At 41.5% G+C, this 17,195-nt stretch overlaps 1 protein-coding gene across 3 annotated transcripts; it reads left to right on the top strand.

Moving 5' to 3' along the window:
* Positions 1-268: 268 nt before the first annotated feature.
* kcmf1 (potassium channel modulatory factor 1) lies at positions 269-14,547 on the top strand. Of its 3 annotated transcripts, none has more exons than XR_009647887.1 (8): positions 269-485; positions 9,850-10,017; positions 11,212-11,351; positions 11,526-11,627; positions 12,056-12,233; positions 12,381-12,666; positions 13,723-14,038; positions 14,371-14,547. XR_009647887.1 is itself a non-coding variant. In XM_060863523.1 (7 exons), exons 1-7 carry the CDS (start codon positions 470-472, stop codon positions 13,982-13,984), a joined length of 1,152 nt encoding a protein of 383 aa, XP_060719506.1. In that variant the 5' UTR covers positions 269-469; the 3' UTR covers positions 13,985-14,547. The 3 variants fall into 3 exon arrangements, 1 of the variants encoding a protein (XP_060719506.1); XR_009647886.1 differs by having other exon boundaries at positions 14,178-14,547; XM_060863523.1 differs by having other exon boundaries at positions 13,723-14,547.
* Positions 14,548-17,195: the final 2,648 nt, after the last annotated feature.

The raw sequence follows: 17,195 nt of genomic DNA, 5'->3' as shown, positions 1-17,195 counted from the left end.
CTTAATGACCTCAATGAACACAGCCACAATCTAGTGAAAAGCCTAAGAATGAAGGATATATTATATAAACACAATATCTAGAATGGGATTATATAAGATTTCCTAAAGGCACACATGAGCATGATGGTCAGTTGGCCATTTAGTGTGTCTGTACACATGCACATGCACATACACATACGCATGCGCACTTGAAGTTTGCAGCCGTTCAATCACAGCTGATGAAGAAGAAGAAAGTTGCCTGGTGTATTTGGCGTCCCCTGGAGGTCTCCAGGTGTAATGCGCTCCGTCAGCGGCGGCTCATGACAGGCGGGGAGGGGGAAGGAAGAAGTGGAAGCCGCGGATCCATCTTCAAGAGAAAATAGGAAAGACACCGCGTTTCCACCAGTTTTATTTCGTTTTTTTAGCGGCACCTTTCCTTGTAAATACGTGTCAGGGAGCCCGAGGTGAGGGCTGTGTCATTGTCTGTAGGATGTCCCGACATGAAGGTAGGCAGAAAAAACCTCGATTGCTGCGTAAAAAGAATTTTTAGCTGCCGCGGGTTGCCATGTTTTGTATTGAAATGCATCGGGAAAAAGCTCATGATGGCCGCCGCCATGAACCTTTTTCTGCTTCGTTCTTTATCCTTCTTTATAACTCACAGGTCCATGATATAAACCCCGTTGTGTAGAATGTAAGAAATTGATCGAGAATAGAGTTTGTGCCGGTTTGTGTTACGCCGTGTGATAGAGCTAGGACCTTAGTTAGCATGCTAACGGCTAGCTTTAGCCGCTTAGCTCCCCTGGCTTTGGCCTGGTTGTAGAGGGCGAACCGGGGAGCGGAGTGATTTTTTTTTTAGCTTTTAAGATACTTCAGAGGTGACTGCAGTGTCATCCAGGCCACTGCTTTACAACTAGTCCTTCAAAATGGCTTGATTTCTTTCCAAAATAAAGCGACGCTACTGAGGCAGGATGATCCAGCAAATCTTAGCCACGTTAGCTAAGTTAAGCCGGGCTAGTCGCCGGTATGTGGCGGTCGGTCGGGTGAACCTGAGCCGCCCTTGCTGCTCATGTAGCTTTAGCTTAGCTTTAGCTTAGCTTTAGCCTCAGTCATGCTATCTGTAAGTGCTGTAAAAGTGAATGACTTGCACGTCTGGTCTGGAATTAGCATTAAGCTACACCTGGCGTGTTAGCAAGAAGAATCAGCGAGGAAAATTCTCTTCAAATATAATTTCTGTCAAAACGTCGTTACCCGATACGTCAACGAGAGAATATGTTGGTTAAATATCAGTAAGAGATCAGTTGTGTAACCGTCAAGGTGTAAACTAGTTTGTGAGATGTGCTAGCTAACTTTACCTGACTGATTAGCTTAGCTGTTTTTTTTTTTTTTTTACTGAGAACTCGTAATACACACACAACCTGAGGTGATGTCTGAAAGGCAAAGTGAAGTTCAAAGTTTGTCTGGTTTCTTCAGGTTGTAATGTCAACACTTTGTTTTGTTTTTACTCTTTCAGATTTACACACAAGTTTGGTTTTATTGGTTATTTCAGTCATCGTGAAATAATTTGGATTATTTCAGAACACTCGAACCGCGTGTAAACAAACACGGATCGATATCTTAAATCGGGTCGTAATCGGATCTTGTTTCTAGAAATCGGATCGAGACACGCGATAAGCGTGTACACGCTCGGACGAATCGGATCAGGACGATTCGGATTATTCGAGCGGTCGTGTGAACGACATAACGTGACCTCTTATCTCGAATCGGTTTACAGTCGTAGACTAGATTTAGTCGGTTAGATGTCAAGGAATCTGAGCGAAACGTATTAAACCGAATAACCGAAACGTATCGGGTATAGTGTGAACTTTGTTTATAATTTAACTAAATTAATTACTTGTTTATTATAAAATGCGTTTAGACCGAGTATGTTTACAGACACGGCAATAAATAATCTGATTAAATAATTACGTAAGGTTTGTAAAAAAGCAATTAGGAAATTGCTTTAGAAATCTTGTTTAACGACGGAATCAGAAAATCTGATTTATGGAATTTTAAACAGCTTGAAGACGGATCGTAACCCGGGAATATAAAGTAAATAATCATAAAATAGCAATCCTGTAAAACACAGAAAATAAGCAGCATCTAATCTACAACTGTATATGTTGTGTATATGTGGAGAACTTGTTAAAAGTCGTTAAATTGTTTATGATCCTTTAAATATTTAGAAGTAGTTTAACTGCTTGACTCAGTGAGACAACTGATTTAAAGACGTTCTAAAAATATATATATATCATAGATATTTATATATATATATATATAATATATATTTTTTTTACACGTTAGCTTATTATTGAGGTGCATGTAAAGATGTTAAGCAAAAAAAAACAAAGACAAACAAAAACAGATTTTGTAGTTGGAAGATTTGTACATCTCATACATTTTCCCCTCATACGCTAACTAATGTTTTCTGATCGTTGTTGTGCTTTTTGTTTGTTGCGGTTTATTTTACTTCTTTAGTTTTAATTGAACAAAATAGTTGATTTGCATTTTTATTAGTTGGATTTGTTTCCAGAAGGAATCATATTTCTTGGTTGTACTAAATTAGTGAATAAACCGGACAGTGATTGAATTTGTTACATTTTTTCACGGTATTGGTCAGATGCCCACCGGTCTGCGTCTTTAAGCGAATAAGAGAAATGATGGTGGTGTAAACCAGTCAGTAATTAACACGGCAGCTACCGAGACGTTCATGTGACAGAAAGAATGTGTCATGAACAACTGTACAAACGCACACAATAGAAATGTAGTCGTAATTATTTGTGGGCAGTAGCATATATTTATCCAGATATGTTACACACTTCCTCCTCTGCTTCCTAAAACTGTTTATAATTATAGCATGGAGGTGTGATAAACGTTTATCTTAAATGTTTAATAGATATTAATGGTCCAGCCAGATGCAGTGAGTGTTTTGTTTTTGTATTGTTGCATCCATTTCCCCATTATAAAGCCTTTTAAAGATCTTAATACAATAACTTTATAGGATCTTGTGGACAAGCAGGTGTCCAGAGAAAGTGCTTAAGAGCTGATTGATGAGAGATGATGAAGATGCCGTTTTAAAGGTCTCTTCGATGCTTACCGTACTGACACTGTTGACACGTTAAAGGAAAAGCCGACATCAAGTGCAATAGTAAAGCGTTTGGTCAGAACGAGAGACCAGATCACTTTTACTAGGTACCGGTGTGGGTTCTACACATCTCCAGAATGTGATTAGCACATTTGATCGAACGTGGCTTGGCAAATCCTACACACAGATGCTGTAATTGGGTTGAAATCTGGTGACTTTAAAGGTCATAGCATATCATTGAGATCATTTGTAACCTCATCAAACTTTTCAGTGAGCCTGTGGATGAGGGTGGAGCCATACTGGAAGAGACTCCTCCCATCAGGATAGACATTTTGCGTCGTATCATGAAGTGATGAGGCTGAAGAACATTGTGCTGATTTGCAGTGATGAGTCCCTTTAAGCCGACAAGTCAAGAGAGTCCTTGCCGAAGAACCAAAAGTCCTGGAGGTGGACCTGATCCACCTGCTCGTAAAAGCCCTGATCCTACCCACTAGATCTTGAGACGTCGTACACGATGGAACAATAAAACGCTCTAATCCAACCTGAAACACATTGAGATGTCTTCGTTGTGGGGCTTCAGTTTGGACTCCACCCAGGAAGGAGGAGCTGGACCAGGTGTACAGCATGCGGGATGATTCTTCTGACCAGATGATTTTCCTTCCATGTCTCTGTGTATTTATTTATTTATTTATTTATTTATTTATTTATTTATTTATTTATTTTCTCTTCTCCCTTTCTCAAGTCTCATGTCTGCTTGAGGGATCCATCCACTTTCACCTTATCATCATATTCCTCTCTTTGTAGTTGTGGGTTTTCTTGCTAACAGTCTCCTCACGTCCTGAAGAACAGAATACTGAAGAACAGAGTAAACCCTGTTCCGTATTTTCATACATATCAAACTAACGCACAAACGTACACGGCCTCCAAACCCTGCCTTACGTATCCCGTCCGTTTATACGGCACGTTCGCTATTACACGTCACCAGGACTCGATTTTAGACCAGTGACGTTATTCCACGTTTGACTTGAACCAGCGTTCAGACTGCTTTATTTAATTACTCTCCAGCCAGGCTTCCATGACGCATCTTGGACCTTGATTAAAGCTGCAATTCGTATTTGAATCGTTTCCCTGCTGTTTCATCCAAGACTGGATTAGAGAATTTCTGTCTTTGCCTTTCAGCTCAACGTTAAGTTTCCAAATATTAATCAGGATGATTTTTTTTATGGGTTGTTTGTAATGCAAGAGTGTTTGTAGGTGTTTGGTTAAATTCAGAAACCAGTAAGAAGAAGTTGGGAAAGGAATGCTGGGTATTTCCTGTACAATGTAGCTGGTTACACGGTTGTGATCTGTGAATTCTAAAGAATTAATGCTTTCACACGTTAAATGCGAGTCCGGTGTTTTGTTGGAAGCGGTTGCTGGCGAAAAACAGATTCTGTCAAATTCAGGAAAAGGTCTGCTGTTGCTCGTCGAAATATCAAGATTCTTTGTTCTTGGCCAAGCGACGAAAAGCAGCAGACTTTCTGACGATAGCATAAACTCTGAGAGAAAGAGTTGTGTGATCCCCAGTAGTTAGTGTGTCATCTCTGTAAGTGTCTGAGTCATTTTTAAAAAAAAATCCTGTTCAGATTTCAGGGTTTCCAGCAGAAAATTTGTTAGTTAAGGCGGTAGGGTTGGGCGGGGGGCTGGGGGCGGGGCTGGGGGCGGGGCTTCTTTATGAGATAGACCACAGACTCTGTACTTTTACTTTTAAACAATTATTAAAAACAGGCACACGCAACCTAGCTAGCAGGTGAAGAACTCAAACCACAAAATCACCAGCTAACTTACTTTAAATTTACAAGAACTAGAGACTAATACAATAACAGGCTTAAATAAACCCAAAACATAAGTCCACTTACAGTTCTCACGGACACGCGTTTTATCAACTGGCTAGTTATCCTCCACACAGTGACGGACCACGTCTTTCTCTAATTTCGCTCGTGTGCGCGCGTGCACACACAATTATTTTCTCTAAAAATAGTGAACGATTAGACCGTGGATGATCTATTTCTGGCAACCAGAATCAGAATCTTCAATGTTGGTCTGTGTTTGTGTACATGTCGGTTTCTTGTGTTGTCCAACCCCCAACGTCGCAGCGGTCTGTTTTTTTAAAAGATGATAGTTTTGTTCGAAGCCGCCGGTTGTGTGTTCAGGCAGGTCTCAGCCATGTTTATTGACAACACACAGGTTGTAGTCTGGCTTGTGAGACTTTTCTTGAGTGTCGTTATTGCACAAAATTGTTCTCCAGGCCGTGTTGAATGGTTCGGTTCTCTATTGATGCTAGCAGGATCGTGTGTAACTCCGAGGTAATTGCATAAGCGTTCGGACAGTAAATACCCCTCACTTTTTGTGCCACGGAGATTGAATTGAAGGATTTGATGCTTTCAGGTCACAGAATAGCCTTAAGTCTTCTAGCTTAACTGTTCATGCTAGCACTTGTACTAGGCCTGGGAGTGCGCACGGTATCAAGCCTTGCATAACAAGTGAGTGCTAGGAGTTTTACTGTAAAAATGAACACAATGGCTTTGAAGGCAACTCGGATAACGAGTCCAGAGACTTTTGTTTGTGTGATCATTATGTCACACTTGTGCAGATGATTGCAGACACTTTTAATTAAAACTGTCATGAAGCCATGTCACTTTTTCCAGCACATAGTTGTTGTCATTCTTTAGAAACACCAACTAAAGTTTGCAATCGGACAAAAAACCTTCAGATACCAAAACGGCTTAGTTTATGGTAAAGGTGGACGTCGTGCGCATTAAAGCAGCGGTCTGTATTTCTATTTTGCTAGTTTTAATGTTTTATTTGTAAACGTTAGAAGAACTCGAACAAGCTTAATCTTCTAAGGTTCAGTCTTTCTGTTTGTGTTCATTGGAGACCGTTGGTATGAGACCGAGACAAGGCTGTTGTCAGAAATCGCCTCGGTGTCGAACGTTAGCTTCTGGCTCACGTTCTGTCCGAGGGCGACGCGGCAACATATGTTTATTGCAGGTTATATATAGGACATGTAACACATGCCTGAGCTGACGAACACAACACAGTGAGAGAGAGAGAGACAGGTGTCTCGCACCTCGTCCTTCTCCTCCTCCTCCTCTTCGTACTTCATCTATTACGTGTCGTCTCCTTTTCCTTTACAGCAGCTGGTAGTTGTGCTCAGCATATAGCAGGCCTTATTCACAAACTATGACCTCACAACCTGTACTCATGTGACCAAAGCAAGCCACAAGGGTCACGAAATGTGACTTCAGTTTCACAATACACTGGTGCACAGTAGCGTGTGGGCGTGCGAAGCCGCTCGAATACACGGGAAAGCGTTTAATGCTTCAATATCAGAATTTATAAATCTCCAATCAGGTGTTTATGTACGAACGTAGTGTAGAAGAAAAGCCACACGGAACTAATTTGATCCAGAGAGCTTCATTTAATTTTTGGGTCTTATTTATTTCTCTCTCTCTCTCTCTCTCTCTCTCTCTCTCTCTCTCTCTCTCTCTCTCTCTCTCTCTCTCTCTCTCTCTTTATTTATTTATTAATTTCTTTATTTTATTTTTAACCAACCTGGACAGGAGCAAGAAGTCAGCTATGAAGCTTGTGGGACAAAATGAGAGTTAACGACGACATCAAGTAGCACCGATTTACAAATGAAAACCAGCTTACGTGCTGCAATACGTAGTGAAATGTCAGTTCATACAAATGAAAAAAAGCTTTGTTTTCCGGTCACCGCTTTAAAACAATTATTAGTAAACATTAGAGCGAATATTAGGCACGAACTTTCGAGGGCGTTCGCGTGATCTCGGGTACTCTGGCAGTCGGGTGGGGAAAAGAATGGTTCAGAAATGTTTACGTATAAAGAGACGAGTGAAATGATGTGGATCGGTTCTAATTTAGTATTATCATTCATTAGCAATGTTCACACACTATACAAGTAAAACTTTTGAATTTAATACCTTGTGTGAAAGAGTTTAATAGAGTCTTGTGTAGATCTTAAATTCAGTTCAATTCAAGTTTATTTGTATGGAGCTTTTAACAATGGAAGTTGTCTCTAAGCAGCTTTACAGAACATACACATAGAACAAAAGGTTATTATAAAGAACAATATAAAGATTAATACAATACAAATTACAAGATTAATATTAGATATATTTAAGTGTTTGTATTTATCCCCAATGAGCAAGTCTGAGGTGATTCAGGTGACTGTGGGGAGGAAAAACTCCCTTAGATGGAAGAGGAAGAAACCTTGAGAGGAACCAGACTCAAAGGGAAACCTCATCCTCATATGGGTGACACCAGAGGGTGTGATTATAAATATACAGTCTGATAAATGTTGTATTGATGAGGAGATTGTTGTCCTCAAAGACCACATGGAGTTGCATCTCCTCTTTAGTATAGAAGAGTCTAACTGGAGCGGGTAGATCTCTAGATGTCTCAGGATCCTCACATAGTTGGCCTTGTCTCAATGGAGGTCCAAAATCTTCATTTGCACGGAAGACAATCGGAGTTGGTACAAAGAGAGAAGCAGTGGAGAGGGATTTAAAGAAAACTTTTGTTATGATCTGATACTCATGGGTTCGAAAAAAGAAAAAAAAGAAGTGGTAGTTTAATGTAGCTGCGTATGAAGATACCAGCGAAACAAATATTCTTCAGATGTTTGGAGATCATGTTCAGCCAGACGGAGCGATCTGATGCCCTGGGCTCGTGTTCATGAAAAGTCTCCGTTTAGAGTTTCGCTTCTTCTAAGAAAATTCTTAGATATGTGGGAGTTCCCACTTAAAATTAAAGAGAAGAATTACATCAAAAATAAGAGAGTGACTCATAAAGCATCTTAACCCTTAAAAGAGCTCAAGAGTTTCTTTATCAGAGTGAGAACATGGCTGAAAGCTGAAGAGGGAGAAGAAATGTGTTGTGTATATAATGTTTAATAATGATAGTGAGTTAATAAGATGATACAGATTAGCTCGTGTAGGGATTATTTTAGTGACCCGTCGTATTAGAGATCACATCTCCACTGTCATTTAGAGATACTCTAACATCCCCGAAACAGAGCCGAAATGCCACGGCGGCAGAAACGATGATGTTTGTTGCTGTGACATTTCTGCGCTGATGTTAGGGTGCGAACGTAATCCCTACACGATATAGACTCAAACATCTTAACATGGAGACAAAGTAAAGGCTTATAATAGACCAAAATTTATTTTATTTGACACCCAATCACAGTCTTCAAAGAATGTGTCACCTAGTAACAGGTGAAGCTCCGCCTCCCCTCTCTAAGATAGTTTGTTTGTATTTCTCTTGTTCGGAGTTGCTCTGCGATTGGATCCGAATCACTCTGAAGATAAGATTCCTACTTAGGAATGTAAGTAAATTAGGAGCTCTCTGAGATCGTTCTGAGGCTCTGCATGAGTACGAGCCCTGATTTCATCCTAGTTTCAGCAGCATGTGCAGACCGAACACACTGGATGATGAAGCGAACAGAATCAGAGTTTCTTCTCGGAGTTGGACGGTGAATCGTTACCTCCGAACGTTAACCTCGACACAGCGAGCCGCCTTGAGCTGAAAATAACTCGCAGTTATACCGTGATACATACCGGCGCTTTAAAATCTAGCTGTGTGTGTTTTCTTTTGTTTGTTTGCTTGCTTTCATTTTTTCCAGCAGGTGTTGCGTGGCTGTGTCGGTCTTCTAAACCTACCTCCCCTCCTCCTTTTCTCTACCTCCCATCATTTTGCATGTGAGCCAGGTTAAAATTTTGTTTGCAAATTGCAAGAAAACTTTTATTATTGGCAAACAGGATCTCAGTAGACACAACACAGATAATTAGGTGAGAGTTTAGATGAAAAACGGCTCTTTGGGTGTTCCGGCGCGCTCCAGGATTAAATTGCGGAGAGCCGCTTTCTTGTTTTGTTTGTTTGTTTGTTTGTTTGTTTTGTTTTTTTGTTTCTGTAACTAGAGGTAACAGTGTGTCATTTTTTTAGCAGCCCGTTAAATGAATCTGTTCAATAAATTCAACTGTTCTTTAATTCCCAGGAATACAGCGGCCACCGAGCGACTCGTAACGTTAACCTTATTGAAAAATAATTCTTGATCAACTGACATGAATATGCAAATTAGAAACATTTGCATATACCGTTTAAAAACCCAACCCCTTCCTGCACGTTCTTTATTATACTGCGAAGTAAACGAAAAGAAAATAATAATAAACCGATGTCCGGCTTCTGTGACGATGTTACTGTTTTCTGTGTTTTATAAATGAACTATTCTATGTTCATAGTTGTGACATCACAACCTGAGCTCATACAGAAGCCCCGCCCATCAGGGTGAGGACGTCTGTCATGGCGATGCTCTTGCTAGTGGTTTTTTTTTTTCTTTTCTTTTTCGGATTAATGAAGTACTTATTCATCTCAAGCTCGAGTCAAGTCGAGTCATCATGAACTACAGGATTATTAACAGGTCTCTCGTGGTTAAAGAGTTAACACTATGATCGTATGAGCGTAAGTGAATTACGACTGGAATGGGTGATCGGCTCGTGTAGCGTCAAACTTGTAGCACGGTTTATTCAGCAATAATTTCTCTTACGCTCACACGCTTTCATAATGTGTTTACTATTAATGTGTTTGTGCAGCACAGATTCAGACCAAAAGATGTTGGAATGGAGATTCATCGTGCGACAGACGTGTGAAGGTTAAACTTCCTGTTCATGTGTGTGTTTGTGTTGCAGGTGTGAGCTGTGACGCGTGTTTAAAAGGGAACTTCAGGGGGCGCCGATACAAGTGTTTAATTTGCTACGACTACGACCTGTGTGCGTCGTGTTACGAAAGTGGAGCCACCACAACACGACACACCACCGAACACCCCATGCAGTGCATACTAACCAGGGTAGACTTCGGTAAGAGCCAATCAGGATACAGAGTCTCAGTCTGGGTGTATTGATTACATGATGGTAATGACCTGCATCTCTCTCTCTGTCTCTCTCTCTCTGTCTGTCTGTCTGTCTGTCTGTCTCTCTCTGTGTCTCTCTCTCTGTGTTTCTCTTTCTCTCTGTCTCTCTCTCTGTCTGTCTGTCTGTCTCTCTCTGACTCTCTCTCTGTGTCTCTCTCTCTTTCTTTCTCTCTCTGTCTTTCTCTCTCTCTGTCTGTCTCTGTGTCTCTCTCTTTCTTTCTCTCTCTCTCTGTCTGTCTCTCTTTGTGTTTCTCCTTCTCTCTCTCTGTCTCTCTCTCTCTCTCTCTCTCTGTCTCTCTCTCTTTCTCTCTCTCTTTCTCTCTGTCTGTCTCTGTGTCTCTCTCTTTCTTTCTCTCTCTCTGTCTGTCTGTCTGTCTTTCTTTGTGTTTCTCTTTCTCTCTCTCTGTCTCTCTCTCTCTCTGTCTGTGTGTGTCGCTCTCTCTCTGTCTGTCTCGCTCTCTCTCTCTGTCTGTGTCTCGCTCTCTCTCTCTGTCTGTGTCTCGCTCTCGCTCTCTGTCTGTGTCTCGCTCTCGCTCTCTGTCTGTGTCTCGCTCTCGCTCTCTGTCTGTGTCTCGCTCTCGCTCTCTGTCTGTGTCTCGCTCTCGCTCTCTGTCTGTGTCTCGCTCTCGCTCTCTGTCTGTGTCTCGCTCTCGCTCTCTGTCTGTGTCTCGCTCTCGCTCTCTGTCTGTGTCTCGCTCTCGCTCTCTGTCTGTGTCTCGCTCTCGCTCTCTGTCTGTGTCTCGCTCTCGCTCTCTGTCTGTGTCTCGCTCTCGCTCTCTGTCTGTGTCTCGCTCTCGCTCTCTGTCTGTGTCTCGCTCTCGCTCTCTGTCTGTGTCTCGCTCTCGCTCTCTGTCTGTGTCTCGCTCTCGCTCTCTGTCTGTGTCTCGCTCTCGCTCTCTGTCTGTGTCTCGCTCTCGCTCTCTGTCTGTGTCTCGCTCTCGCTCTCTGTCTGTGTCTCGCTCTCGCTCTCTCTCTCTGTCTGTGTCTCGCTCTCTCTCTCTCTCTCTGTCTGTGTCTCGCTCTCTCTCTCTCTCTCTCTCTCTCTCTCTCTCTCTCTCTCTCTCTCTCTCTCTCTCTCTCTCTCTCTCTCTCTCTCTCTCTCTCTCTCTCTCTCTCTCTCTCTCTCTCTCTCTGTGTGCAGATCTGTATTACGGTGGAGAGGCGTTTTCAGTAGAGCAGCCCCAGTCGTTTACTTGTCCCTACTGTGGCAAAATGGGTTACACAGAAACGTCTCTACAGGAACACGTAACCTCGGAGCATGCAGAGACAACCACAGAGGTGGTGAGTGGATTTACACACCGATAGAGAGGGAGGGCAAATAACTTTACTCCTAGCATCATTTCAAAGAGCTACACATACTGCCCTTGTTTTGTTTTGTTTTTTACCTCTCAACATGCTCTGAAGTTTATAAAACTTTCTCCCTCTCTCACACACACTCTCTCTCTCTCCCCTCAGATCTGCCCCATATGTGCAGCTTTGCCCGGAGGCGACCCCAATCATGTGACGGACGACTTCGCTGCTCATCTCACACTTGAACACAGAGCACCAAGAGATTTAATATCCTTTCGCTTCTGTTTTTCTCTGTGGATCGTTTTCCTTCTTAAGATTTACGGAGCTCGTGAGTGTCTGTGAGCCTGACGTGTCTGTGAAACGACGTTTAACAATTCAATAGCAGAAACGTTGTGTGATTATTTTGTGTTTACTTTAAACGTAGCATTGTTAGCATTCACGGTACAAAACGCTTTTATCATGTACTCTTATTGATTCAGATTCATTCACTGTGTGTCTTTTCTTCTGGTCGCTGTTGATCTCGATTTAGCGTTTCTTCCACGTGCAAATTGACACAGGAGTCACTCATTCATTTGCGATGTGATTCGTCAGTTCTTACCTTTTACAAGCCCTCAGGTTCAGGTCATTTGAGGTGACCTTCTCTTTGTGTGTACGCTGAACTGTGTGTTTTTGGTCCTTAATGTCGGTGTGTGTACGATGAGAGCAGCGGGGTGCGGCACGTGCGCCGGATGTTTCACCCTGGGCGTGGGCTCGGCGGCCCTCGGGCACGGAGGACTAACATGCACTTTACCAGCAGCTCCACTGGGGGGCTCTCATCCTCACAAAGCTCCTCTTACTCCCCTAGCAATCGGGAAGCCATGGACCCTATAGCGGGTATAGCAGGAGAACATGCCTTTAAATAATGTCTTAATATTTTTATCTTGTCTTGGCATCCGTTATAAAGATTTGTTTAGAAGCTCAAGCATGTGTGGTGTTTTTTTTTTTGTCAACACGTTTTCTTCTTTTGTTATCGTTTCTTAGAGCTGCTGTCTCAGCTGTCAGGAGTTCGGCGCTCGGCAGGCGGTCAGCTGAACCCTTCAGGCCCTTCAGCCTCGCAACTACAGCAGTTGCAGATGCAGTTGCAACTCGAGCGGCAGCAGGCGCAGGCGGCACGTCAGCAACTGGAAACGGCGCGCAACGCCACGCGCCAGCGCAGCAACGCGAGCAACATCAGCGCCAGTGTGCCACCACCTAGCACTGCAACAAACACAGCCATAACCGAGAGCAACCCGATGGCCTCCCACAGCTCCCAGTTCCTCCTCACACGGTAAAAGCACACACACACACACACACACACACACACACACATCTGATAATAAATGTATCTCACTCGCTCAGTTCTGTAAAGGACAACTGAAGGTGTATGTTTCAGAGAAGTTAAATATTAATAATAATCTAATATTTTAAAAAAGAAACTACTAGAAATGGAGTAGGAACACGTCTGCACACACGTTCACAATTTGGAAACGCACAGTTTAGCTGCCAGAGGCTTCACTCAGGGCTCTTTATCTCATTTTGTAAGGAAACAAAAGTTTATTCGTTAAACAGCTTCACTTTCTGACGCCATGTCTACATTCAAACAAAGGATATTTACTGCACGTTTGTACCACAAAAGCCAAAAAACAAGGAGAAAATGCATGAAATCTTCCTCCTATTAAGATTCCTCGAGTTGTTAAAATCGTTGTTAAAATCTTCACGGTTTAACATGTGGATGTTTTAAGTGAGTTTTAAGTGAGATGCGACCGTACCTCAGTCCATCCAGTCATTAATCTTAGTGGTTAGTGGCTTAGTGGTTAGCACGTTTGCCTCCCGCCTCCACCTTGTGTGTGTGGAGTTTGCATGTTCTCCCCGTGCCTTGGGGGTTTCCTTCGGGTACTCTGGTTTCCTCCCCCGGTCCAAAGACATGCATGGTAGGTTGATTGGCATCTCTGGAAAATTGTCCGTAGTGTGTGAGTGAATGAGTGTGTGTGTGTGCCCTGTGATGGGTTGGCACTCTGTCCAGGGTGTATCCTGCCTTGATGCCCGATGACGCCTGAGATAGGCACAGGGTCCCCGTGACCCGAGGTAGTTCAGATAAGCGGTAGAAAATGAGTGAGTGAATGAATGAGAACCAATTAGCTTCATCTCATTACATGTGGGATTTTTGGGTCCTTTTTAATATTTATGTTCTTCTTTACTAGGCTCTGTGTCTATACTGTAATGTCTTTAATTTATGAATTTAATTATATGTAAACAGCTTCTAGGGAGCATTTCGTCATGTCCGTAAGTTACGTGTCCGATATGGAGACATATAAACGCTGTGTCCTGTTCCTCTCTCGGGCAGGTTGAACGAGCCGAAGATGTCTGAGGCGGAGCGTCAGGCTCTGGAGTGCGAGCGCGCCGATCGGAGCCTGTTCGTGCAGGAGCTGCTGCTGTCTACGCTGATGCGTGAGGAGAGCTCCTCCTCCGACGAGGACGAGCGGCGAGACTTCGCAGACTTCGGCGCCATGGGCTGCGTGGAGATCATGCCCTTGGACGTGGCGCTGGAGAGCCTCAACCTGAAGGAAAGCTCTGCAGGCAAAGAGCCTCCACCTCCTCCTCTTTGATGATATCCCACCACCACGCAGACAATGTCCTCTGTGCTGTAACTGCCAATGACGGTGGGCAAACACACAGCTCTCACTTTTTTTTTTTCTGGTTATTATTATTATTTTTTTTTTGTTTGTTTGGTTTTTTTTTTTGTTTTGTTTTTTAAAAAATAATTTTATTTTGCTTTTTTCTTTTTTTGGTGATTTTCAGGTCTGTCACCTGTTACATTGTAAAAATCCATAAAGAGCGAGAATGAGGGAGTGAAAGTGAGAGAGACCGAGAAAGAGAGAAAAAGAACAAGCGTGTGAAAGACAGCGAGCGCGCAGAAGACAATGAAATTGTATGGTGTGTGTGTGTGTGTTGATAATCAGTTCCACATGACTAATTTTTTTTCCTTTAGCAGGTGAGCGTAGGTAGCTGCGGCAGACCTTCAGCTTCCTGCGTCTAACAAAAAAAAAAAGGCTCTCCTTATATAAATACTCCACATTCTAAAACTGAAGACAGAGTCCTTCTTTAATGAAGCTGCTGTGTGTATTTATGAATAGTAATTAATAAAAAGTGCTTGGATGGTTTACCATAACTACTGCATGAGGTTATTTGCAGTGTGCATGATTTTTAATGACACTGTCATTAAAATGGCAAAAAAATCCCAAAGCGTTCTTTTTTTTTTTTTTTAATTTTATTTTTATTTTTTTTTTTTTTATAATTTTATTTTTTTTTTTTTTTAAAGAGTTACTTGAACTTTAAAAAAGAAAAGTGTTTTGAATTTATGGAATATTATAGAATCAGAATTTATTTAACTATTTTATAAAAGGAAATAAAAAGCAAATGCAGGGGGGAAAAAATGGAAATCGTAAGAAAGCAACGCAACGTTACGTCTCCGCTCCGATCTGCCCTCGCTTTCAGACAACCCATCATAACTCTGATACCCAGTGCTGCAAAAAAGAAATAGAAATAAAATGAAGGGAAAAAAAGGAAAAAAAAAAAACATTAAAAAAAAAAAAAGAAAAAATGTACACGTTAATACAATAGTCTTTCATTTTTATTTTTTTTATTTTTTTTTTGCCAAGAACTAAACACAAATCTATACAGGCAAAAATATAACCTCCTTTTCTGTTCTGTTTTGGTTTTTCTTTTTTGTTTACTATTATTATTTTTTGTTTGTTTGTTTTTTTTTTAAAGACATTGATGTTTTAGTGACAACTGTGTAATCACCAGATGTACTTTCTAACTTTTGCACCTGTACAGAACAGTTAGCCTCTCCGTGCTTCATCTTGCTCTGCTTCTTCCAATAGCGCCTGCTGCTCCTGAACGAATCCTCTGAGCCGGAGTGCAGATAGACGATCAGTTTTAATTGTTTTTTTTGTTTGTTTGTTTTTTGTTTTTTTCCCCTCTCTTTCGTTCCCTGGCCGATTAAAATCACTGTACAAAGGAGGAATCTGCACCTGCATCGGCGTTCCTACTCATAAAGCTCAAAAAAAAAAATTTTTCTTTACATGGTGAAGGACAACTGGAGACTTTGCCACATAGTTTTTGTTCGACATTAAAAAAAAAGAAAAAAAAAAGAAAAGAATGAATCTCATTTTTGCTTTGCTAAAATGAAATGGGGGGGAATATAGCACCTTCTATTTATTCAGGTTTTATTTTATTTTGGGTTTTTTTTTTTTTTTTTCTTCTTTTCTTTTTAAGCCTTGTGATTGAATCATGCCACCTCCATGCCTATACTTTTAGCCTCAATGTAAAATACAATGAGATGTATATTGAATTTGTGCGTTAACTTTCATAATGGTTCTAGGACATGGGCAGACTTTCTTTTTTTTTTTTTTTAATGTAAATTTAGAAAACTACAATAAAAACGGCGCACAGCTTTTGATGAAAATAAACCCGTCGTCCTCTCGCTCTTTGTAGCTGTGGTCTATATGCGCAGTCGTGTTTAAAGGTGGGGGGAGGGAGGGAAAAGCTTTATTAGTGAACATTTGTGATGCTAGGAGTTGAAGTTGACTTTCTTTTGAAAGTTGTGGTAAAATTTAACCGAGGAATGAAATTAAAAAAACGGCGGCATGATGCGTTTCAGATTCGGCTTAGACTTGTCGATCCTTCACGTCTCAGTCCGAACTACGTTGTTGTCGTTAGTACTGGTGACTAGTATGTCTGGTTTTTATATGTTGGCTAAATTCCCTAAAAAATATATATTCCCAACTAAAATCTTAGTGGCACGATTCACTTTCCACATTCCTACCCATGTCTCATGTCTAGTCGCTTTTTTGACTAAATTGATTAAAGGTGGGGTCTCCGTTGTTTGAAAGCCAATGTTGACGTTTGAAATCACCAAAACAAACACACCCCTAACCCAAATGGGTCCCACCCCTGTATTGATAGCTCCGCCCACACATACATACGTAACCCAGGCAACTAATGGAAAGAAATGTGTCTTTATCATAGCTGAAGGGAAGAACAATACGATTGCAGATAAACAAACAAGCAAAAATGACACACAAGCATAATCATGCAAAGGACGGCATACTGTATATTAGTTCTGTGTAACAAAGCAAAACCAACGTTACTCACCTATCGAGAAGGAAAAAAAGCGCCTCGGCGTCTTAAGTAAAGTTGGCCACATATTCACAGATTGGAGTTTCCCGAGTCAATAACTCCTGAGCTAAACGCTGTTACTACACAAAACACGGTTGTAGCTGCATCTCTACATTACTACGATAGAAAAGAGGTGTTATTTGTGTAGTAACAGTGTTTAGCTCAGGAGTTATTGACTCAGGAAACTCCAATCTGTGAATATGTGACCAACTTCCTGCTCCTTCAGTTCTCTGATCCTATATTAACACGTCCTACTTCTAACCTTATCGTAAGCCTTTCTTCACTTTCTTTCTTTGTTTTTATCCTCCATGTCAATGTTAAATCCGCTTTCTGCTAATGTCACACGTGCGCACTGAACACTCTCTCCGCCCATATTGACAAGACCCGCCCCTTTCTGCTCATTGGCTACAGTTTTGTTTTGTATTTGTTTTGTTTGGCGGCCCAGCGCAGTTCTCTGAAGCATTTCTCAAAAATCGGAGACCCCACCTTTAATCTGGTGACTTGTGATTTCATGAGCCAATAAAAATCAAGTGAGCGCGACTTTAAAAAACAAACTAAAAACAGACGAGCCGCTTGTCAGTAAGAAGAGATCACTTCATTTATACTTGGTTATTTGTAGTCTCTTTTTTTTTTTTT

Source organism: Tachysurus vachellii, chromosome 26, assembly GCF_030014155.1.
Source record: "Tachysurus vachellii isolate PV-2020 chromosome 26, HZAU_Pvac_v1, whole genome shotgun sequence".
Classification (NCBI taxonomy): Eukaryota; Metazoa; Chordata; class Actinopteri; order Siluriformes; family Bagridae; genus Tachysurus; species Tachysurus vachellii.
This window is presented reverse-complemented; position numbering and strand designations above follow the sequence as displayed.